Here is a 23,814-nt window from a genome sequence, read left to right as displayed (position 1 = left end):
TGCAAAGATTTCTTAAATACAGCCACAAAATCAGAATCCATAAAGAAAAACCTGATAAATTGGACTTCATCAAAATGAAAAACTTCTCTTCTTCAAAAGACACAGTCAAGAGAATGAAAATCCAAGCCACAGACTAGGAGAAAATCTTTCAAAGTATATATCTGATAAAAGACTTGTAACCAGAATACAGTAATAGGAAACTAAGCAAACCAATTTCAAAAACTAGGCAAAAGATTTGAAGAGATACATCACCAAAGAAGATAAACAGATGGCAACCAAGTATCTGAAAAGATGCTCAACATCATTAGTCAGTAGGGAAAAGGAACTTAAAACCACAGTGAGATACTTCTATTAGAACAGATAAAATGTAAAAGACTGACCACATCGAGTGTTGGATAGGATGTGGACAACTGGATTTCTCACACACTGCTGATGGGAATGTAAAATGGTACAGTCACTTTGGAAAACAGTTTGGCAGTTTCTTAAAGAGTTAAACATCCAGCTGTCATACAAACTTGCTCTTCCACTCGAGGTATTTGCCCAAGAGAAATGAAAGCATATATCAGTACAAGGACTCATACAGGAACGTTTATAGCAGCTTTATTTGTAATCACCCTTACCTGGAAACAACACAAATATCCATTAACAGGTGACTAGGTAGACAAATTGTGTTATATCCATTCAGTAGGCTACTACTCAACACTGGAAAGGAATGCACTGTTAATATAATAAACATAATAACACAGGTGAATCTCATATGTTGAGTAAAAGTAGTCAGACAGTAAAGAGTACATACTGTTTAATTCCTTTTATATAAAGTTCTAGAAGAAGCAAACTAATCTTTACTGATGGGAAGCGGATCAGTGGTAGTTTGGGGACGGGAAAGGGAATCAGGAAGGAAAGGAGGGAAGAGCCAGGAGGAAACTTTGGAAGGTGATGGATAGGTTCATTATCTTGATCATGGTGATAGTTTCATGGGTGTATATATATGCCAAAAATTGTACACTTTAAACATGTACAGTTTATTTTATGTCAGTTGTACCTCAGTGAAACTAATTTTAAAAATTCCATAGAAGGTTTATGAGAGTAAGTTTTTTTTAAAATCCCAAAATAGAACTAAATGACAAAGAAATGTAAAATATGAGAGAGGGGGAAAAAAAGCCAGATAGGCGTGTAGAGGATGTACTCCTTTAAAAACATTTATTTTATTGGACTAGAGTTGATTTACAATGTTGTGTTAATTTATGCTGTACAGCAAAGTGACTCAGTTACATATATATATTCTTTTTCATATTCTTTTCCTGGTTTATCACAGAATATTGAATATAGTTCCCTGTGCTATACAGTAGGACCTTGTTTATCCATCCTGTATATAATAGTTTGCATCTGCTAATCCCGAACTCCCAGTCCAACCCTACCCCGCCCCCCCCCCCCATCTTTGCAACCACAAGTCTGATCTCTATGTCTGTGAGTCTGTTTCTGTTTTGTAGATAAGTTCATTAGTGTCGTATTTTAATTTTTTTTTTTTTGGCCGCGCCTTGTGGCTTGCGGGATCTTAGTTCCCCGATCAGGGATTGAACCCGCATCCTCAGCAGTGAAAGCGTGGAGTCCTAACCACTGGACCACCAAGGAATTCCCATGTGTCGTATTTTAGATTCCACATATAAGTGATATCATATGGTATTTGTCTTTCTCTTTCTGACTTACTTCGCTTAGTATGATAATCTCTAGGTCCATCCATGTTGCTGCAAATGACATTAATTCTTTTTTTTTTATGGCTGAGTAGTATTCCATTGTATAAATATACCATATCTTCTTTATCCGTTCATCTGTGAATGGACATTTAGGTTGTTTCCATGTCTTAGCTATTGTGAATAGTGCTGCTATGAACATTGGGGTGCATGTATCTTTTCAAATTATGGTTTTCTCCAGATATATGTCCAGGAGTGGGATTGCAGGATCATATGGCAACTCTATTTTTAGTTTTTTAAGGAACCTCCATACTGTTCTCCATAGTGGCTGCACCAATTTACATTCCCACCAACAGTGTAGGAGGGTTCCCTTTTCTCCACACCCTCTCCAGGATTTATTATTTGTAGACATTTTGATGATGGCCATTCTGCCTGGTGTGAGGTGATACCTCATTGTAGTTTTGATTTGCATTTCTCTAATAATTATTGATGTTGAGCATCTTTTTGTGTGCCTATTGTCCATCTGTATGTCTTCTTTGTATATTTTGGAAATTAAGCCCTTGTCAGTCATGTCATTTGCAATAGAGGATGTACTTTTAAGCTTTGGTGTTCTGAAATTTCAACATGATATCTTTTGTTATGTGTGCTTTTTCATTTATCTTTCTCACCATTCAGTGAGCCCTTTCAATCTGAAGAGACATACCTCTCTTTGGTGCTTGGAAATATTCTTCTAACATTTCTCTGATAACATCCTCTGCCAGACTCAGGAATTGGGCTCAGGTATTTATGGAAGATAGAGGTGAGACAGGGAAGGGCATTGTTAGAAATCCCCAGAGCCCCACCTCCATCCCAAACAAAACTACTCCTACCCATGAGTCTCCCATAAGGGATGGGAAATCGATTTCTCCAGACTTGAGGACAGCAGGTGCCAGAAGGCTGAAGTGAACGGGAAAACAGTCACAGGTCTCTTCTCTCCCATGTTCTGAATGGTAGTGGCTGGGTTTAAATCACCCCACCCAGAAGATTAGAAAACTGTTCTCTGCAGTAACTAAACCATCCCATAGAAAAGGTCTACACAGCCTAGCAGTTGGGAGTGCCCAGTGAAATATCTGGCTAGCCACTGAATTGTGGCCCAAAGTGAAGCCACCTGTGGACAAGCCATGCCCACAGAGCTTCTGAACAACCTTTAGGACTTCATTCCTAAATATGAGTAAACAGCCGCACATCCTCAAGCATTTGAGGAAAGTCTTCAACACGAAAGAGAAGGTCAACAATAGAGAAAAGTTACTCAATAGAAATATCAGGATGAGAAGATTTTGCCTCCAAAATTCATAAAATAAGAAAGAACGCTTGGAAATGAAAGTTTTGATAGCAGAAATGAAAAACTCAATAGAAAGATTACAAAACAAGATGGATAAGTAAAGCAGAGGATCAGTATAATAGAACTTACAGAAAGAGAAGAGAGAAAATGCAGGGGAGGACATAATCTACAAAATAATACAAGAAAGTTCCCCAGACTGAAAGATATGAATTTCCAAATTCAAAGGGCAGGTGGAGAGCTCAGTGTAGTGAAATTTAAAGACCCAATTCAAAGCATTTACTCAAGACTTTCAGAGAAAGACAACAAATCATGAATAGAAAATAATGGATTTGTACTATTATCATATTTCTCCAAAGCACAATTAGAAGCTGGAAAACTTTGAGCCTTCAAAATTCTAAGTGAAAATTATTTGAAACTTATAGTCCTATACCCAGCCAAACCATCAACAAACATGAGTGCAGAATTAAGGTCCTTCTAAACATGTAAAGTCACAAGAAACGTCCCTTTCTGGAAACTACTGAAGTATGTGTTCCACCCAAATGAAGTAAGCCAAGAGAGATGAAGACATGGAATCCAGGAAATAGGGGTTTTAACACAAGAGGGAGTTGGGAGTTCCCTGGTGGTCCAGTGGTTAGGACTCGGTGCTTTCACTGCCATGGCCCCGAGTTCAATCCCTGGTTAGGGAACTAAGACCCTGCAAGCTGTGCAGTGCGGCCAAAAAGACAAAAACAAAAACAAAACAAAACAACGACAAACCATACACACAAGAGGGAGTTGAAGGAACTTCCCAGGATGATGGTGGAGGAAGTTCCAGACAGCAGCTGTGGGAAAGGACAGAGTGCCCCCAGGAGGAAAATGAAATGAGAGGTTCTTTGACAGACTTTATATGTGGAAGATTAGAAGAACATTGCAGTGCTCTTAGATTGTATGGAATGACTTGGGTGTATGTTAAAAAGAAACCCAAGTAAATGAATATTCACAGCAGGAAAAACAACTCAGTTGTAGTGAGAGGGAAACAATAGTGAACAATATTTTCAAAGGCTAATAATGAAAACATACAGTATGGATATAATTTTTTTTTAGACTTTAGCCCCATAACTATTGGGAGGATGGGTGAGAGACAGAGAAGGAAGGACATTGAAATCCACCCTATCATAATAGGAAGTCAGCTGATTATATTTTATATAGATGAATCAAGAGTTACTGGTATTGGCATATTATTTAGAAATATGGAGACAAATTCCAGAACAAGCAGCTTGGAAACATTTTAAGTGCCTCTGGGCTGTGTTTTTTATTTTCTTTTTAAAAATTTATTTCTTTTTGAGATGTAATTGACATAATAAGATGTACACCGTGTTGATTTGATACATTTATATATTGTAATATGATTACCGTGGTAGGGTTAGCTATGGGATATATTTCTGTGTTTGATATTAGATAAAGTCACAAACATAACCAGTTAGGAAACTAAAGTTAGAGAAACGAGTCCAAATGTGGCAGGAGTGGGGAGAATCTTTCATGAGTAAATAGGTAATGTTTGAATGTGACAAATCATGAAATGGCAGTTCAAGCACATCATTTACAGTTACGAGGTTAATACCAAAACACCAAATCTGTAAACTTAAAAATGGCCACATCTGTGGAATTTGGGGTGGGGCTACTGCTTTTATTACACACCCTGTTGGAGTAGGTATGAGGCAGTTAACTCTAAAAGGTCCCAGCCCGGGACTTGCCTGGTGGCGCAGTGGTTAAGAATCCGCCTGCCAATGCAGGAGACATGGGTTCGAGCCCTGGTCCGGGAAGATCCCACATGCTGTGGAGCAGCTAAGCCCGTGCGCCACAACTACTGAGCCTGCGCTCTAGAGCCCGCGAGCCACGACTACTGAGCCCATGTGCCACAACTACTGAAGCCCGTGCGCCTAGAGCCCGTGCTCCGCAACAAGAGAAGCCACTGCAGTGAGAAGCCTGTGCACCACAACGAAGAGTAGCCCCAAGCCCACGCGCAGCAACAAAGACCCAACACAGCAAAAAATAAAATCAATAAAATTTTAAAAAACAATAATCATAAATGAATAAAAGGGCACAGCCCCTCCCTGGGTTTAGGGCAGCAGATAGAGTGTGTGCCGGAGGGCGGAAAAGTTGCCTACCTGTCATCACGTGCTGCAGACACCTCACCTGCCCGCCCGTACCCATGCCCCCCTCTTCCTGGAGACCCCCTGCCATCCTGTTTGTTGGAAGTTTTGTTTGTTTTTCATGCTCTTGGGTCTGAGCCTGGGTGTGGATTCCAGTAGAGACCTGGCCTTCTCAGCTCACCTTGGGGTCCTGGACTGGGAGACTTCAGGCTCAGAGCAGAGTGACTTGTCCTGCAGTGGCACGGCAGAGCTGCCCAGTTTACTGCCTTTTTACTTTTGGCCGGTTAAACATTGGTGGAGCAAGGGTTGGGGTTAGGGCATACAGCGCAGCTTGCCCGAGGCAATCCTGGCCCTGGGCTGGGCCCTCTGTCCCCACATCTGGGCATCCTCCTGCGTCAAAAATGATTCATGTAGCCGACAGCCTCAATGACTGGGTTCAGATGGGCTGTTCGTTTCCCTTTTATTGAAACTCACAACTCTTAAGCAGCACGTGCCTGGGGGGTGCATGGAGGGGAGGCCACTGCTCCTTCCTCCTGGCTTTTCCTTCCTGGATGGAGCTGACAGCGTGGAAAGGTTCTGCCCGAGCCGGGCTGGGAGGCTGCTGAGGCCGGGGGTTCTGACCGGCAGTGCACTGATCTCTCTGTTCAGAACATGAATGGCTTTGAGGAAGGCGTGGAGTTCCTGCCAGCCAACAACACCAGGAAGGTGGAGAAGGGTGGCCCGCGGCGGTGGGTGGTGCCGGTAGCCGTGCTGGCCGGCCTTCTGGTGCTGTCCCTCATGGCGGGGCTCCTGGCGTGGCACTTCCAGCGTGAGTGGACCCTCCTCCAGGGGCCCACCCAGGGCCGCCTGCTGTGAGCGGGAGGGAGGGAGGGAGGGAGGGATGGAGGGTGCGGTTGGGGGGGAGGGAAAGGAGAGCTCCTCCCACGGGGAGGTGATGGGGCTCAGGGTCTCCTCCCCCGGGGCGGCTGAGGGCAGCTGTGACAGTGGGGGGACAGGAGGGCGTGTGTCCCTTCCTCTGACCACCGTCCTTCGCTGGTCTCTCACAGACCGGAACGTGCGGGTCCAGAAGGTCTTCAATGGCTACCTGAGGATCACGAACGAGAACTTTCTGGATGCCTATGAGAACTCCAGCTCCACTGAGTTTGCAAACCTGGCCAAGAAGGTGAAGGAGGCGGTGAGTCCCATCCCTGGGCAGAGCCCAGGCCCTGCTGTCGGCTCTGGCACGCGCACCCTCGCCCAGCAGAAAGCAGGCTCCCCTCTGCTCCCAGATGCCTGGGCTGGTGTGTGATGTGGGCTCCCGGGCACCTGGGAAGGGGGCCCGGGTCCCAGGAGGGAGGGAGCAGCCTGGGTGGGGGGCCGGGGTCATGGGCACCCTCTGGACCCCCATCAGCCTCCTCTCCTTCCCTCAGCTGAAGCTCTTATACAGCGGGATCCCTGTCCTGGGCCCCTACTACAGGAAGTCAGCTGTGACCGCCTTCAGGTGGGTGCTGGAAGGCCGGCGGGAAGGCGCTGCTGTGGTGCAGTGTCTGGGGCCTGCGGAGTCATGAGGCCGCGAGGTCCTGCCTAGAGAGCCAAGGCCCCAGTCCTCGTCCTGACTTTATCTCCAAAGTACTTTTGCTTTTGCTAGTCTAATTGAATCTTTATGGATGCTGCGTGGCAGGTGGCATTGTCAGCCCCTTTCAAGTTCAGGAAACAGGCTCAAGGAGCTGTGCCTCAATGTGCCCAAGCTAGAGGTAGAACCCAGACTCCATTCCAGGCTTTTTCCCGCTCCTGAGCCTGAGCTGCACTGCCCCCCGCAACACAGCACGTCTGGTTGGGCGTGAGGCTGTGAGAGGAAAGGGCCCAGGCCTCTGGCTCAAGGGATCAGCAGGTGGGTGGGCATACCAGAGCCTGGGGGCCGGGCCGGCCTGGAGAAGGTCTCTTGGTGAGGCCCCTCGGGAGGCTCTTAATCCTGCCCCATCTTCAGCGGGCACCTGGGAGGTGTGGACCCCAGCGTCTCAGGCTCGGCCCTCTCTCCCCAGCGAGGGCAGCATCATCGCCTACTACTGGTCGGAGTTCAGCGTCCCCAAGCACCTGGTGGGGGAGGCCGAGCAGGCCATGGCGCAGGAGCACGTGGTCACACTTCCACCCCGGGCCCGCGCCGTCAGCTCCTTCGTGCTGACCTCGGTGGTGGCCTTCCGTGAGTGCAGGGGCGCCGGGGCGGGCATTTGTCTGGCCTGGGGCAGGCCCTGGACCGTGGCAGGGGGAGCCAGCTCTCCCAGAGCCGGTGCCCAGGAGAGGAGACTGCCTGCTGGCCGGGCACCTCCCTTTAGGGCAGTAAGGAAGCAGGAATAAGGAAATAGACATGTCAGTAAATGCTTTATTCTCCCTCTTGTTCTTCAGCCACTGACCCCAGAACAGTACAGAGCACCCAGGACAGTAAGTATCCGCCCTCCTCCCAAAGGAGAAGCGGGGGGATGTGGCCAGATGCCCCTCCAGTCAAGGGGGTCCCCCAAAGTCACATGGTGGTGATGGCCAGCACATCCCTCTGCCTTTCCCGGGCCATGAGAAGCCCGCTTCCCAGTCTCTCCCGGGTCCAGAGCAGCCTGGGACACCTCAGAGGGGCCAGGCCTGGCTGCCTCTCCACCTCAGGCGGGGGTCCTGGTTGTTCCCCGCGTGGCCCTGCCCAGCTCTCCCCCATATCCTCTTGCCCCACACAGACAGCTGCAGCTTTGCCCTGCACGCCCGTGGCAGCGAGCCGACCCGCTTCACCACGCCTGGCTTCCCTGACAGCCCCTACCCGTCTCACGCCCGCTGCCAGTGGACCCTGCGGGGGGACGCTGACTCCACACTGAGCCTCACCTTCCGCAGCTTCGACGTCGCGACCTGTGACGAACGTGACAGTGACCTGGTCACTGTGTATGACACCCTGAGCCCCGTGGAACCCCGGGCCATGGTGCAGTGAGTGTCCCGGGCGAGTGGAGGTGGGCAGCGGGAGCCTGGCGGCTGCCCATGGTAGGCTGGGCCTCCAGAATGACTGCAGTGGAGGCTGGAGGTTCAGGCCACTGCCAACTTGCAGGCAGCAGAGAGCAGGTGTGGCGTGGTCCTCGGCCCGAGCTGCAGGGGAGCATCTCAGAGGTGACTGTCAGCCTTGGCAAGGATGCCGGAGGCCCACGGGTCCCTAGATGCTGGGCACTCCTTCACCTGTCTTTTACCTGCCGGAGTGGAGGTGCCACCTGCTGTTGTATTTTTCTTCCTTCCTTCCTTCCTTCCTTTCTTTCTCTCTCTCTCTTTTTCTTTCTTTCTTTCCTTCTTTCCTTCCTTCCTTCCTTCCTTTTTTTCTCTCTTTCTCTCTCTCTTTCTTTCCACGAGACTTGTGGGATCTTAGTTCCCCGACCAGGGATTGAACCCAGGCCATGGCAGTGGATGTGCCGAGTCCTAACCCCTGGACCGCCAGGGAATTCCTCCACCTGCTGTTGTAAACGAAGGTCTCATTGTTACTCAGTGATAGTGAGGTCAACAGTTGAAAAGATAGTTTGTTACTCACAGTTCCCGAGAGGAGGGACCACACAGGGCCATATGGGGAAGCACCAGGGTCATCAGGAGGCAGAGGGGGCTGGAGGAAAACGTGGGCAAGAGCCTTTGTTGTAGATTCTCCAGGAAAGGCAAGGCAAGTCAGGGCAGGGGAGCACCTTCGGACCGGCTGGTTTGAATAACTCCAGCGGGCTCTGGGGCCTAGGGCTGTCTCCAGTCGTCTGGTACCTGGGTGATTAGGGCAGGTGGAGAGTGGCCCAGAGCAGAACTCCACAGAGAAGGTGTTGGGGTATGGGCTCTGGATTGGTTAGTCTGCATGTGCAAGTCTCACCCTAGTCTTGACTGTCTCCAGGGATTGGCTAGCCCTGGGGGGTGGGGCTGCCTTTCCAGGGTGAGCAAGCCCCAGGTATCAAAGCATCAGGGTTATAGTAAATAAAAAGGCATAGATAGCAGGTACACACTACTATATATAAAATAGATAAACAAGGATCTCCTGTAGAGCACAGAGAACTATATTCAATATCTTGTAATAACCTACAGTGGAAAATATCTGAAGGAATATATCTACGTATAACTGAATCACTTTGCCGTACACCTGAAACATCGTAAATCAACTGTACTTCAGTTAAGAAAAGGCATACTGTACCCGCTGAGGGTGCCGAGGTGAATCGGAGGCTGCCGGTGGGGGTGACCTGCCTTCACTCGGTTCCCCCTGCCGCTCCCAACTCAGTGGACCAGAGCCTTCCACTGCTGTCTGTGGAAATGAGCCGGGCAGACGTTTCACAACTAATAAGGGGCTAAACTTCAGGCCCAAACCAGGAGGGAGCCATCTGCCGCCACAGCGTCACAGCCAGGACTTCGGTCTAAACACCTTTTCATGCAGGGTTTCTTTCTGTTTCTCTAACTGATTGACTGTACAACAAATGAATACCTGGTCCTGGGCGGCAGAGTGGAGAACAGACAAGTACGAAGAGGACAGACGCCACTCATAATCTTACTATCTGGAAATAATCGCTGTTAAATGTGTGTTGCACATTCTTACAGAATTTTTTGCTATGTGTATGTTTGTGTATTTATTTACAAATAGGATTATATGGCACACTTGGTTTTGTTATGTGCCTTGTAAAGATGACGTATGTTATGGTGATCTTCCCAGGTGAGTAGTGTGCCTCTGACTGTCACTGGTAATGGCTGCAGGCCGTGGCGTTGGTTAGCGCACATGACACGCCCTTTGGCCGTGAGGCCTCTGGAGCCTGAGTGCTGAGTCTGAATTTCAGTCCTGCCACATTTTTTCTTTTTTTGGCTGTACCATACAGCATGTGGGATCTTAGTTCCCCAACCAGGGATTGAACCCATGCCCCCTGCACTGGAAGCACGGAGTCTTAACCACTGGACCACCAGGGAAGTCCCCTGACACTTCCCTGGTGGTCCAGTGAAGTGGACCACCACTTTTTTTTTTGAGGGGGGGAGATTTCTTTTCTCCATTTCTTTATTTATTGACTCATTTAAATTTTTAAAAACTTTAAAATTTGTTTTAATTTTATTTTTAAATTTTATATTGGAGTATAGTTGATTTACAATGTTGTGTTAGTTTCAGGTGTACAGCAAAGTGATTCAGTTATACATATACTTATATCTATTCTTTTTCAGATTCTTTTCCCATATAGGTTATTTCAGAGTATTGAGTAGAGTTCCCTGTGCTATACAGTAGGTCCTTGTTGATCATCTATTTTATATAGAGTAGTGTGTATATGTCAATTCCAACCTCTTAATATATCCCTCCCCCCATTCCCCCTTTGGTAGCCATAAGTTTGTTTTCTATGTATGTGAGTCTGTTTCTGTTTTGTAAATAAGTTCATTTGTATCATTTTTTTTTAGATTCCACATATAGGTGATATCGTATGATATTTGTCTTTCTCTGTCTTTCTTCACTTACTATGATAATCTCTGGGTCGATCCATGTTGCTGCAAATGGCATTATTTCATTCCTTTTTATGGCTGAGTAATATCCCATTGTTTATATGTACCACATCTTCTTTATCCATTTATCTGTCGATGGACATTTAGGTTGCTTCCATGTCCTGGCTATTGTAATAGTGCTACTATGAACATTGGGGTGTATATATCTTTTTGAATTATGGTTTTCTCCGGATATATGCCCAGGAGTGGGATTGCTGGATCATATGGCAGCTCTATTTTTAGTTTTTTGAGGAGCCTCCATACTGTTCTCCATAGTGGCTGCACCAGTTTACATTCCCACCAACAGTGTAGGAGGATTCCCTTTTCTCCACACCCTCTTCAGCATTCTTGTTTGTAGACTTTTTGATGATGGCCATTCTGACTGGTGTGAGGTGATAGCTCATTGTAGTTTTGATTTGCATTTCTCTAATAATTATCGATGTTGAGCATCCTTTCATATGCTTTTTGGCCATCTGTGTGTCTATTTAGATCTTCTGCCCATTTTTTGATTGGGTTGTTTGGTTTTTTTGATATTGAGCTGCATGAGCTGTTTGTATTTATATATTTTGGAGATTAGTCTCTTGTTGGTCGCATCGTTTGCAAATATTTTCTCCCATTCTTTGGGTTGTCTTTTCGTTTAGTCCTGCCACTTATTTACTGTGCAATCTTGGGTAAGTTACTTCACCTATTTTGCCTCTGTTTCCTTATCTGTAAAATGGGGACAATAGTATTTAATGGTTGTTGTGACGAATACCTGAGTTAATGGATGCAGAAGCACTAAGGACAGTGCCTGGCGTGTTCCTAATAAGTGTTGGTAGTTGGTGCTGTTACTACTGCTATTGTTGCTATTATTTGGCCCATAGTGTGTTTAATGAGTCCTCTATTGTTAGGCATCCAGTGTTTCTGAGTTCTTGCTGTTATAAACAGAGACAGTCTTTTGAGGAGATCCTTACTCAGGTGGCTGGTTGCCTGTGTGGGGAGGGCTTTTGGACCCCACCCTCCGCCCCTCTGCCGGGTTCTGTGCTCTCGTAACGCCCGCCCTTCTGCCCCGCAGGCTGTGTGGCACATACCCTCCCTCCTACAACCTGACCTTCCTCTCCTCCCAGAACGTCCTGCTCGTCACGCTGGTGACCAACACCGAGCGCCGACACCCCGGCTTCGAGGCCATGTTCTTCCAGCTGCCTCGGATGAGCAGTAAGGGGCAGCCCAGGAGGGGACAAGCCTCAGGACCACGTCTGATGCTCAGGCTCTCCTGGTTGTGGAGTGTCTGGTGCCCAGGCAGGAGCTTGAGGGAGACTGGCCAGCTCCTCAGGGCACTCGGCCTGCCTGGGTCCTTGGTCCTCACGCCCTCCCCCCTCCCCTTCCTTTCAGGCTGTGGAGGCTACTTGCATGCAGCCCAGGGGACATTTAGCAGCCCTTACTATCCAGGCCACTACCCGCCCAACATCAACTGCACCTGGAACATCGAGGTAGGAGCTGTGATGGGGGGGGTGGAGGCGGCTAGAGAAGGTGGGGGACAAGGGACAGGGAAGGGGAGGGAGGGGGAGGGATGCTCCAGGGCGGAGGAGAGAGCACGATGAGTGCCTCCGGCCTCCCCTAAGGTGCAAGTATGGAGGCCGCGGGCGGGGCAGGTTCGGGCAGCATCCAGCAGACCCGGGCTCACACCCGCCTCCTGGCCGGCGCCTGACGTGACGGAGGGACCTGGGCCCGGGACTTCCCTCTCGGGCCGTGGCTCGCTCTGGGCAACGTGAGAGCAGGGGCGCCGGCCTCTTAGAGGAGCTGTTGGGACGAGGCCAAAGGCTGAGTGACACTCAGAGGACGCGCTTGCTGGACGGCAGGAGACAGGCGTCTTGCCGACGGGGCCCCTCACGCCGTCCAGTCGATGGTGGGGGAGGACTTTGCAGCCTTCTTTAGTAACGTAATAGTGTGTCTCGCCGTTTGCAAGTCTGGAAGGTCTTCCAAGCATGGAGCCCGGATCCCTCCTGCCACGTCCTTACTGCCCCCGTGGGCCGGAGGGAAGAACCCGGCAGCTGTGCTCCCGCCGTGGTCCTGGCCCCATGGCCGCCACGGGCCACGCCGGACCTAGGAAGGAGCGAAGCCGCACAGAGGATCAGCAGCGTCTCTCTCCCCAGGTGCCCCACAACCAGCACGTGAAGGTGCACTTCAAAGCCTTCTTCTTGCTGGAGCCCAACGTCCCCCTGGGCTCCTGCTCCAAGGACTACGTGGAGATCAACGGGGAGAGGTGAGTGTCGGGGGAGGGGGAGGGGGAGGGGGCGCCCCAGCCCCGGGGCGGGTCCTCTTCCTCCCGCTGAGCTCCCTGCCGCCCCTGCCGCCCCCAGGTACTGTGGCGAGAGGCCCCAGTTTGTCGTGAGCAGCAGGAGTGGCAAGATGACTGTCCGCTTCCACTCGGACCAGTCGTACACGGACACCGGCTTCCTGGCCGAGTACCTGTCCTACGATGCCAGCGACCGTGAGTGCCGCGCTCCGGAGGCGGAGCCTGGCTGGAGGGTGGACCCGCGATGCGCTCCCTAGTCTGATTGATTGATTGATTGATTGATTGATTGATTGATGGCTGTGTTGGGTCTTCGTTTCTGTGCGAGGGCTTTCTCTAGTTGCGGCAAGCGGGGGCCACTCTTCATCGCGGTGTGCGGGCCTCTCACTATCGCGGCCTCTCGTTGCGGAGCACAGGCTCCAGACGCGCAGGCTCAGTAGTTGTGGCTCACGGGCCCAGTTGCTCCGCGGCATGTGGGATCTTCCCAGACCAGGGCTCGAACCCGTGTCCCTGCATTGGCAGGCAGCGTCTCAACCACTGCGCCACCAGGGAGGCCCTCTGCATCTTATTAGTACTGTGCTCTCCTGACTCTAGGCCGCCGGAGCTGGTAGTATGCATTATCAGTTGCTCTAGTAGCTTTCTGAGGAAAGAAAAGGCTACCTTAGATGCACTTATGAAAAAAGGCTGACAGTGAATGCCGGCACACACCATGTCCTTTGGTCCCTGGGTGCGGCATCTCAGGCCGAGGACCCCGAGTTCCTTTGGTCTATTGTCCCTTTGGTTCTGCATCACTTTGAGAATCTGTGCTTGTCTCTGTGGCCTTTTAGCACCTGTAGGATTAAGACCATGCTTCTGAGACACATTAGAACATACTGGGGCATGAATCATCACACTAACTACTCCTAGCTTCGAAAATTCTGTGATCTCTACGGAAGAGATCTGGCAGTTTCCATGACCTTTAATTTCACTGTCTGCTGTGAATACCGGTTCTTCCACGTCCATGGTGATTTTTTTGTTTCAACCCTGCCTCATAGAATAACCTTTTGGAAGTCACTTTTACTGCACACAAACGTCCAAATTTAAGTTCCAATTCAACTACACGACTCACCGCCAGAAGTGTAGTTAGATGAACAAACCGCTTTGACAAGTGACTAAGCTACCTGTGCAGAGAAAGTGACAACGGCCTCCTCTCCATTTTGTCATCTGCCTGACATCAGTTGTCAGACACATTCCAATTTCAGAAACACCGAAATGTGGAGAATATCTTAGAATTAAGGAAAGCCGGTGATGCCGCGTGACACTAGCGTAGGACACGTACGTCAGCCATCCGCGCAGAGCTGCTGCCGCTCCGAGTTGCTGACGCGGAGCCTGGCGCTCGGGGGCGTGGCTGACCGAGGACACGGGGCCGTAGAACTGCGCGCGCACCCGCCAGCCTCTCTCCACTCTGCCCGGGGCTTCCCGGGGTTTGGCCATGGGGGGCGGGAGGGACCTCGACTGGCCCTCCCCCGCTAGCTGTAGGAGCCCCCTTGTCACAGCTCAGCGGGCCTGGAGACCCCCAGCTGCAGCCTCGCTCCTCTGTGCTGGGGGCCGGGCTGGGAGGGCTGCGCTGGCGCTCAGCGCGGCCGTGAGGTTAGCTCCGCGGGCGGGGCGGGGAGAGGCGGGGCTGCGGGTCGCGGACTTCAGGCCTGCCCCCTCTCCCCGCAGCGTGCCCGGGCCGGTTCATGTGTAACACGGGGCGGTGTATCGAGAAGGAGCTGCGCTGTGACGGCTGGGCTGACTGCACCGACCACAGCGACGAGCTGCACTGCCGTGAGTCGGGGCTGCCAGACCCGGCACCCTCTGCCCTTGCTGTGCCCGGCTTCTGCCACCGACCCCGCGGCGGGACAGCCCGAGGCGGGGGGCGGTTGTTCCCGGCCCGGGGCGGACGACAGGCCGCCTTTCCTCGGGCTCCTGGGGGCCCCCTTGGGAGCAGGCGGTGCGTGGCCCCCAGGAGCGCGGTGCCCCAGCTCCCGGGAAGCGCGGGTGCTGAGTGAGCCTCGTGTCGAACTGCGGCCCCTCGCCCCTCCAGAGTGCAACGGCACCTACCAGTTCACGTGCGCGGACAAGCTCTGCAAGCCCCTCTTCTGGGTCTGTGACTCCGTGAAGGACTGCGAGGACGGCAGTGACGAGCAGGGCTGCAGTGAGTGGGGCGGGGGGTGGCGGCTGGGCTCCGAGCGGCCCTCTGCTGACCCGCCAGCCCCTGCTGAGTCCTCGCGCTTCCCCAGGCTGCCCGCCCGAGACCTTCAGGTGTAACAACGGGAAGTGCCTCCCGCAGAGCCAGCGGTGTGACGGGAAGGACAACTGCGGGGACGGGTCCGATGAGGCCGCGTGCGACCACGGTGAGGCCAGGCCCCGCCCCCTTCCCTTGGGCGCTTGCCTGCCACACTCACGTGCAGCGCGTCCAGAGTTCAACACACACAGACCGCCCTGCACACTGAGTGTGAGAGATAGGGTGTCGGCTGGGCACGGGTGTGGATGAGGCGGCAGGCCCGAGAGGGGCGCGAGGGGGATGGACCATCAGCTTGGGTGCGGGAGAGAGATTGATTCCCTCCCTCTGCGTCCTCCTCCGTGAGCAGTGAGCACTGTCACCTGCACCAGAAACACCTACCGCTGCCTCGACGGGCTTTGTGTGAGCAAGGGCAACCCCGAGTGTGATGGGAAGAAGGACTGTATCGATGGCTCGGATGAGAAGAACTGTGGTGAGCAGGGCTGCCGCGTACAGCTGTGCAGGTTGTTCACTGTGCAAGGCGCATACGGAGGTGGGCGTTATGCCAGCGCTTCACTCACCCAGCTCTGCCCTGGTGAGAGGGTGTGTCTGCCTGGAGGAAAGGATATCTTTGCTGATTGGCACCCAGGCACTGCCTCACAGGCAGTTCTGGTCCTGGAGGCAAGGCCCAGGGCAGCTAGTACGTCAGGGCCTCTGTGACAGGGCTGGTGTCCTGGCCGCGGTGCTGGGCTGACCCCTGCTCTGTAGACCTGGCCACGGGGGGCAACTCCTGGCTTGCCTGTGCTGCCTGGAGGGGAGAGAACACAGCTCCTGGAGCCCTCGGCAGGGTTTTGTCCCCACCCCGCCCATACTTCAATTTGCAGTCTCTTGTGTATTTCAGAAGCGCTGGCCATAGGTTAGATGAGAGCAGAGCTGCAGCTGTTCGGTGACTTCACGTCACCCATTGCTCTCCCCTCTGGGAGCTGTGTCCTTCAGCATGCAACAAGAGAATCTGGGCAGATGACACCCAAATTAAATCTAAGCAAACCAGCAGATGTCTGAAGGCCCCTGTGCAGGAGCGGGGAGGTGGGGAGTGAGGGTTTTGAATTTGGGGGCAGGGAGAGGGGCCAGGTGGCTGCCCCGGCTGCTGGGCTGGTGCCCCACTGTGACTCCCGTCTCTGCCCCTCCCAGACTGTGGGCTGCGGTCGTTCACCAGGCAGTCTCGGGTTGTCGGGGGTGAGAACGCGGACGAAGGTGAGTGGCCCTGGCAGGTGAGCCTCCACGCCCTGGGCCAGGGCCACGTGTGTGGGGCTTCCCTCATCTCCCCCAGCTGGATGGTGTCCGCTGCCCACTGCTTCATCGACTACAGAGGATTCAGGTACGCCACGGGCCGGAGCGGGGAGGCCTTGCGCCGGCCCTAAAAGTGGGGCTCCCCTCCGTGTTTCCTGGGGTGGAAAGGCCCTGTGTCTGTGAGTCGTGCCCGGGTGAGGCAGGGCCGGGACTGGAGAGGTGGCAGACCCCCCCCCCCGGATGGGGCTTAATAACAGTGGTAATAAAAATGAGCGTTTATTGGGTGCCCCTCTTGTCCAGCGGGATCTCAGTGCCTCTCCTAACAGCCTAGGCAGTCGGGTCTGAACACGTCCCCGTTTTACAGAAACGGAGGATCAGAGAGGTGAGGACATTTGCCTGAGGTGGTACAGCTTTTAAGTGGCAGAGCCAGACTGGGGCCCACGTGTGTGGATTCCGGAGCCGGTGCGGTCAGCCTCTGCACGGTGGAGACCCCTCGGGACCCTCTCATTCACCGCCCGGCCCTGGCTTGCCAGGCCACTGTGGGCGAGTTATTCACCTTCCTAGGCCTCAGGCTCCTGGGTGCTGATGGTGACGCTGTGATTTTTACGCTGAGAGGTGTGAGAAGGGAGCGCGGGGACGCACCTGAAGCGCTGAGCCCATGCCTGGCGTACAGTAGGTGCTCAGCCCGTCGTAGCCTCAGGTCCACGGCAGACCCGAGCCCGGTGCAGGGAGGGGCACCAAGCATGCCACTGGGCCATGCCGGCCTCTCAGGGCGGGTGGGCAGGGCCAGGCTTAGCAGGAGCAGGTGTCCCAGCGCTGGGGCTCTTTGTGACTTAGGTCCAGCCCGCCCAGGCCCTCTGGCCATCGGCTGCGGGAGGGGGACTGAGGGGACAGCTTGCTCTTGGAGACTCGGGCACAGGGGTCCCCCTCGCCCAGGGCCTTCCTGCCGGGCGCCTACCCTCCTGCCGTGGGCAGCTGCGTGGGAAGGGGACCCAGGGTGCCCAGGGTGCCACGTGCGGGCTGAGGACAGGATTGCTGACCAAGTCGCCCCTTGGACAAGAGAGAGCGGGACCACCGTGGACTTTCGGGACAGACAGGACCCATAGCATGACGTAGGCCTAAGGCCAGACACTGGGGCCAGTCAGACAGGTGCACGTGCTGGGGGTGATGTGACAGCAGAGGCCTGGGGGGAGTGGGGTCAGTGGTGGACCCCGGGCGCTGCTGGGCTGGTGAAGTGCAGCCTGGTCCAGCCTGCCCCCCTCTTCTCACTCTGTCACACTCCACTCCACTCTGGGCAGAAGCGATCTGCTTTCTTCTTGGGGTGATGGGAGCTTACTTAAGAATTTTTAGAATGAACTTATCATTTTGGAATGTGGACAAGTTGCAAAGATAGGACGCAATTTCCCCGCACCCTCGCCCGATTTCCCCGCACCCTCGCCCGATTTCCCCGTACCCTCGCCCGATTTCCCTTGATGTTATCATGCTGCTTTTGTCAGCACCGAGAAACTCACGGTCCCTTACTAGGAACTTGCCTCCGGGCTGCCTCGGGGCTCCCACTGGGCTCCCCCCTAGGCTCCCTGGCACCAGTTTCACACCAGCATCCTTTCTGCTGCAGGAGTTTGTCCCGGTGCCCCCTTTGTGTCTGTTGTCCTGTCTCCCCCATCTCCTCTGGTCCGGGACGATTTCTCAGTCTTTGTGTGTTTTTCGTGACCTGGACAGCCTGGAGGCCAGGGGCCCTGTAGAGCGCCCCCATCTGGATGCATCTGAGGTTGTTCTCGTGATTAGACTGGGGTCATGAGTGTTTGTTTGGAAGAAAGTCACGTTGTATCAGCAGGTAAATGATGTCAACGTGGCTTATCTCTGGTGACGCTCATCTCAGTCATCTGGTTAAGACGGTGATGCCAGCTCTCTCCCCTCGGAAGTGTTTCCCCCTTCTGTACTCTATTCTTTGAAAATGGGTCAGTGTGGAATTGCTTTGTAAGGAAGCTTTGTCCCTTCTCTCCCGTGTATTTATTTAATCATCTATTTATGTTTGTAGGGACTCGTGCATATATTTATATTTCGGGTTGTAATCCAATACCGTGTTGTTTACTGTCGCTAGATTGTTCCAGAGCTGACCACTGAGAGCTCTCCAGGCTGGCGCCGGCTCCCTAGGACATGCCCCCATTCTTTTGTTTTTCTGAGCCACCTCCTTGCTTTCGGACGCCACCTGGTGCTCTAGGCTCATCCTGTATCTTCCTGGTCCGGCCCCAGAACTAGGCATTCCCTGAGAAGAAGCCAAGATCTGGGTGCTCTGCACCCACGCAGTCGCCACAGTCCCCGTTCCTAGCTCCGTCTCCAGGGTGAGCTGGGATGTGCGTGCACTTCCTGAAGCACCTGCCCCGGGCCCTGCCCTGCTTCTTCCTCTTTCCCTTGCTTCGTCTTTTCATTTCTCATTTCCTTTTCCTTCATCTTCCCCTGCTCAGCAGTCTTACTTCTGCCCATTAATGCCCTCAGCAGCCGTCGTTACCATTGGCACCGGGAGAGAAAGCTGAATCGGACTCGGTCCCTGCACTTCCAGGCGTCCCAGGGTAGGGGGGCAAGTTGCGATACACACGTGCACGTAGTAAGAGCTGTGCCAGAGCTGGGGGGAGGCTGCCGGGGGCCCAGTGTGTGGGCTAGCGCTCCCCTGAGGGCTGGGGAGGGTGGCTGCTAGGAATGCCTTTACGGGCAGGGTGTCTGGTCTGCTGTTGAAACGTGAGGGTGTTTGTCACTAGACCAGGTGACTCAGACCTTCCAGACAAAGGGAGGGTTGTGAACAGGGACAGGCAGGGGTGAAGTGTGCCAGGACCTGGAGTGCAGGTACTTTGGACACATTTCTGAGTCAGCATGCGATCCCAGGGTGTTACTGAGAGGTGGCATCTCGTGGTCAAGAGCATGGGCTGCTGGGTTCAGACGGTGGCCCAAGACCACCCTGACTGGCTGTTTGGGGGATAAGATGACATAACACGTCGGCCCCCAGAAGAGTGCTTGGCGTGGTCGGCTGTGTCGACCTCTGCCTTTTGCCTTAGGTCTTGATGGAACGGCCGGGGTTTATCTGCAGGTGTTTCTTTGCCGCCATCTAACCCATCGCTGCTGAGTTGCCTCTTAACGCTTGAGCCTTCACCGTTCTTTCTGCGTTTGCTGTGCAGCTGATGTGCTTGTGACGACGCAGCACAGGGATGTCACCCGTCGGCTCGACATGACCAGCTTTGGGGCTTTTTTTCTCCAAGAGGTCCTTCATGACCTTGTGGAGTTTCCATACTTTGTCCTTTCTTTTCCTGCTTCTTTTTCTCTTCTTTGTCTTCTGGAAGTTCCAGGCCCTCTCTGGTGACTGACACTGAAGTCTTCTCCTCAGATTCCTTCTGCTGTTGGACACAGTACTCATCGGCGGGCTCGAGCGCACGGATCACTCCTAAGCTGTGTTCCCTAGACGTTCACGTACCCCTTTCTGAGCCAGTTCCAAGTTAGGCGCAGCCATCATGGCACGTCTTCCCCAAGGACGGCAGGCGGCGTCTCCCAAGAACAGGGAAACCCTCCCATGTCACCACCATACGGTTATCACATCCGGAAATGATCGCACTGATGTAGCACTGTTAGCTGGGTCCGCATTTCAGATTCCTCCAGTTCTCCCAGTATTTATAGGTTTTTGAAAAATGTAGGATCCAGTCAAGGGATATGCTTTGTTGTAGTCATTAGTTTTGACTAGTCTCTTTAAAATATAGAAGTCTCTCCCAGCCTTTTAATTTTTGTTCTTTTATGGCAGTACGTTTTTGAAAAGTCAAGGATGTTATTTTGCAGAATATCTCTCGATCTGGATGTTCCTGGTTGTTGTTTCATGATTAGAGTTAGGTTAAATTTTTTTTTTCTGGTCAGGAAACACTGCATAGGTGATGTGTCCTCAGGAAGTACATAATACCCCATCAGTGGGGATGATTTGGAGAAAAGTCTGATTACTTGGTTAGGGTGGTGTCTACCAGTACTTATAAAGGTACTTCCCCCGTTGGTTATGAATCTTGGGTGATGCTTTGAATCAGTGTGTATATCTTTTTTTTTTTTAATATTTATTTATGTATTTATTTGGCTGCACCAGGTCTTAGTTGCGGCATGCGGGATCTTCCTTGCCGTGTGCAGGATCTTTAGTTGCGGCACGTGGGATCTTTTGTTTTAGTTGCCGCATGCGGGATCTAGTTCCCTGACCAGGGATCGAACCCGGGCCCCCTGCATTGGGAGCGCAGAGTCTTAACCACTGGACCAGGAGGGAAGTCCCAGTGTGGATATCTTGTTACCCAGTGGTTTTTAGCATCTGTTGATGATTCTTGCGTGTATCGGTTATTGCTGTGGTAGGTGTGAAATATGACTTACTGTGCCATTTCTTCTGTATTTATTACCTGGTGTTTTTCTGTAAAGCATAGCTTTCCTTCTCTTCTTATAAATTATTTTGAGATTATTTTTTAGATTCAGGATAGATTCTCCTCCGCTCCTTATATTGTTCATCATGTATAGTGATTTAACCCCATAGTTTATTTTGGTGTCCAGATGATCCAGATCTTGACTAGTGAAAGCCTTGTCCTACTGGCACCATCCTTGTGCAAGCTCTCACTCACTTCTGGTAAAACAAAATATTCCTGGTTCACTCTATGTGCTACTTGCTCCAGACCTGAAATCAACCATCTCTCCAAGGAGCCTTGGTTCCTTTCCATGGGGAAGGATAGTTAGAAGCCAAGTTCTGGCTGCTGCTGGGGATGCCATTGCTCTGAGGCCATCTTTCTGAACAGCCGTGAGCTTTTCCTGCTCTGATGGCATGTCAGCAGCATGGGGTTCTCCTCTCCTCTGCCTCTGCCTGTTGGTGTCTCCCTTTTCCCACGTGGGAAACTGGGTCCCAGCAACACCAGGGTCTTGTCTTTTTACTGGTTCAGTCGTCCAATACACAATAGTCAGAATTGCTGCACCATCCCGCTACCGACGACAAACATGGTGAAGTTCCATCTACTTTTCAGCTCCCCTGGTACTTGAAGTATGTACCGCTGTGTTAGAGAAGTATTTGGATTGATGTGTTCCTTCCACGGAAGGGTAGATTAATGAGAAGGGAAATCTTTTTGGTAATGAGATAAGCGAGAGCAACTGAGCATCGTCCTGGGGTGGGCGCGGGCTCGGGTCGAGGGGCGCAGGGCACCGGGCTGAGGGCGCAGGCTCAGGCCTCCCTCTCCGCCCGTCCTCCGGCCCCTGGCAGGTACTCTGACCACAGCATGTGGACCGCCTTCCTGGGCCTGCAAGACCAGAGCAAGCGCAGCGTCCCCGGGGTGCAGGAGCGCCGGCTGCAGCGCATCATCTCCCACCCCTTCTTCAACGACTTCACCTTTGACTACGACATCGCGCTGCTGCAGCTGGAGCAACCAGCCGAGTACAGCGCTACCGTGCGGCCCATCTGCCTGCCGGACGCCGCGCACGCCTTCCCCACCGGCAAGGCCATCTGGGTCACCGGCTGGGGCCACACGCAGGAGGGAGGTGAGCGGGGGTGGGGGTGAAGCTGGGGTGAGGGGCTGACAGCTCTGCCCGCAGCCCAACCGCTGTGGGAGGGGGTGCCTCGTGGCCGTCCTTCCGTCCCCCCCTTTCTCACACACCTTCCCAGGGTGGGTGTCGGATTCCTCACCCGACAGATGGTCAGCGCGGCCTGATCACTCTGCCCGGCTGCACAGCATCCCATCCTGGAGACGTGCCCGCAGGTTTTAGCCACGTGTGGGCCGCGGGCATCTGCGCTCTTTCGGGGGCTCCGCTGGTCGGGTCCCCCCGCTGACCGCCGGCCGCCCCTCCTGCCCTGTCCCCCCCTTCCCCTGCCTCCCAGGTATGGGGGCGCTGATCCTGCAAAAGGGCGAGATCCGCGTCATCAACCAGACCACGTGCGAGCGCCTGCTGCCGCAGCAGATCACTGCGCGCATGCTGTGCGTGGGCTACCTCAGCGGCGGCGTGGACGCCTGCCAGGTGGGCCGGCGGGGCGGGGCGGCCGGCGGGGCGGGGGGCGGCGCGGGGGGGGGGGGGGCGGGGGGCGCTCAGTGCCGAGGCCTGGTCTCCCCGCAGGGCGATTCCGGGGGCCCGCTGTCCAGCCCGGAGGCCAATGGGCGGATGTTCCAGGCCGGCGTGGTGAGCTGGGGCGACGGCTGCGCGCAGAGGGACAAGCCAGGCGTGTACACGAGGCTCTCCGTGTTTCGGGACTGGATTAAACAGCAGACCGGGGTGTAGAGGCGAGGTGCCACCCCAGCTGCGCACGTGCGGGCTGAGGACGGGATTGCTGCCCGGACCCCCGGCTCGGCCCCGGGAACCCAGACTGGGACCTGATCCCCGAGCCTCTGGAGATGGAGACTCGCCCGCAGGCCTCTCACCCACCCCACACCCCCAGCTTCCCAAGCGGGGTCGGGTAGGGGAGAGGAGGGGAGGACAGGACGCCTGGCAGTGCCGGGGCTGGAGGCTTGAAGACACAGCCTCTCGGGCCTGGCGCCAGGCTGGGCCAGAGGCTCTTTTCCTCGGATACAGGGAAGGCCGGCTTCGTCTGCCTCGGATACAGGACCAGCTCTCGTTTGGACTTTGGGGCCCCTTGGGCGGGGCTGGTGGGGCACCACGGGCTCCCAAGGTCACACGCTTCAGGAAATCCAGGCCTGAGGGACCTGGAAGTCAGCCGGGTCCAAGGTTCGAATGTTTTACCGGCTCCCAGGGTGGGGTTCAGTGTGTATATTTGTGTGTATGAGTAAAACACTTTATTTCTTTTTAGGTAATTTTTCTTTCTTACGGAGTTGATGGGCTCCCCTAGCCCCAGCAGCAAGAAAGTGGGTTTAAATTCCCCTCAGCACAGAGCCTGGAGTCAGGCTGAGAGTGGGGACCACAGTGCCCTGTGACGGTCCCCAGGCCAGCGAGGGGCTGTGTTTCCTCCCTTACCTGAAGCTCCCCAGACAGGGCCAGGTGCCGGGACAGCAGGGGTGGGACGGGGTGCCGCTCCCCGGGATGGGGGAGGAGCTTTGTCCTGGGGGTTTCTGTCAGGTGGGGAGATGGTCACACGAATGCTGTGTGTGTGTGTGTGTGTGTGTGTGTGTGTGTACCTGTGCGCCTGCGCTTGCACACTCGGACACAAGAGTGTGCATGAACTCACGGCTGTCTAGCGTGGGCTGAGTGGGTGGGTCCTGATGATGCTGCCTCGCTTGAGGCTTCTCCCATGTCTAGTGCTGTCCTTCCTCCTTTGATTTTTACTTAGTAAATTACAATATTCTCTCTCTTCTTGCTTGGGATGACTCAGAGGGACAGAGACAAGGATGTGGGGAGGGCTCAGGGAGTTCTTGAGAAGACGTTTGAGGGCCTTCCTTATGCCAAGGCTCTGTACGAGC

General features: G+C 53.4%; 1 protein-coding gene across 6 annotated transcripts in view; it reads left to right on the top strand.

Annotated features, from left to right (window-relative positions):
* Positions 1-23,206, top strand: part of ST14 (ST14 transmembrane serine protease matriptase) — a 39,495-nt gene extending 16,289 nt beyond the window's left edge. For all 6 annotated transcript variants that reach the window (XM_061203012.1, XM_061203017.1, XM_061203013.1 and 3 more), the window contains 18 exons: positions 5,793-5,952; positions 6,191-6,318; positions 6,554-6,624; positions 7,166-7,323; positions 7,527-7,562; positions 7,844-8,084; positions 11,671-11,810; positions 11,988-12,085; positions 12,749-12,858; positions 12,956-13,086; positions 14,593-14,697; positions 14,957-15,067; positions 15,153-15,266; positions 15,504-15,626; positions 16,325-16,511; positions 21,675-21,949; positions 22,287-22,423; positions 22,520-23,206. In XM_061203012.1, the coding sequence (XP_061058995.1) occupies positions 5,793-5,952; positions 6,191-6,318; positions 6,554-6,624; positions 7,166-7,323; positions 7,527-7,562; positions 7,844-8,084; positions 11,671-11,810; positions 11,988-12,085; positions 12,749-12,858; positions 12,956-13,086; positions 14,593-14,697; positions 14,957-15,067; positions 15,153-15,266; positions 15,504-15,626; positions 16,325-16,511; positions 21,675-21,949; positions 22,287-22,423; positions 22,520-22,681 (2,487 nt within the window). In that variant the 3' untranslated portion in view covers positions 22,682-23,206. The remainder of the gene's footprint in view (positions 1-5,792; positions 5,953-6,190; positions 6,319-6,553; positions 6,625-7,165; positions 7,324-7,526; positions 7,563-7,843; positions 8,085-11,670; positions 11,811-11,987; positions 12,086-12,748; positions 12,859-12,955; positions 13,087-14,592; positions 14,698-14,956; positions 15,068-15,152; positions 15,267-15,503; positions 15,627-16,324; positions 16,512-21,674; positions 21,950-22,286; positions 22,424-22,519) is intronic.
* The last annotated feature ends 608 nt before the right edge of the window (positions 23,207-23,814 follow it).

Source organism: Eubalaena glacialis, chromosome 10 (genome assembly GCF_028564815.1).
Source record: "Eubalaena glacialis isolate mEubGla1 chromosome 10, mEubGla1.1.hap2.+ XY, whole genome shotgun sequence".
NCBI classification, from domain to species: Eukaryota; Metazoa; Chordata; class Mammalia; order Artiodactyla; family Balaenidae; genus Eubalaena; species Eubalaena glacialis.
Note: the sequence above shows the minus strand (reverse complement) of the source record. Positions and strands in the feature narration are given on the sequence as shown.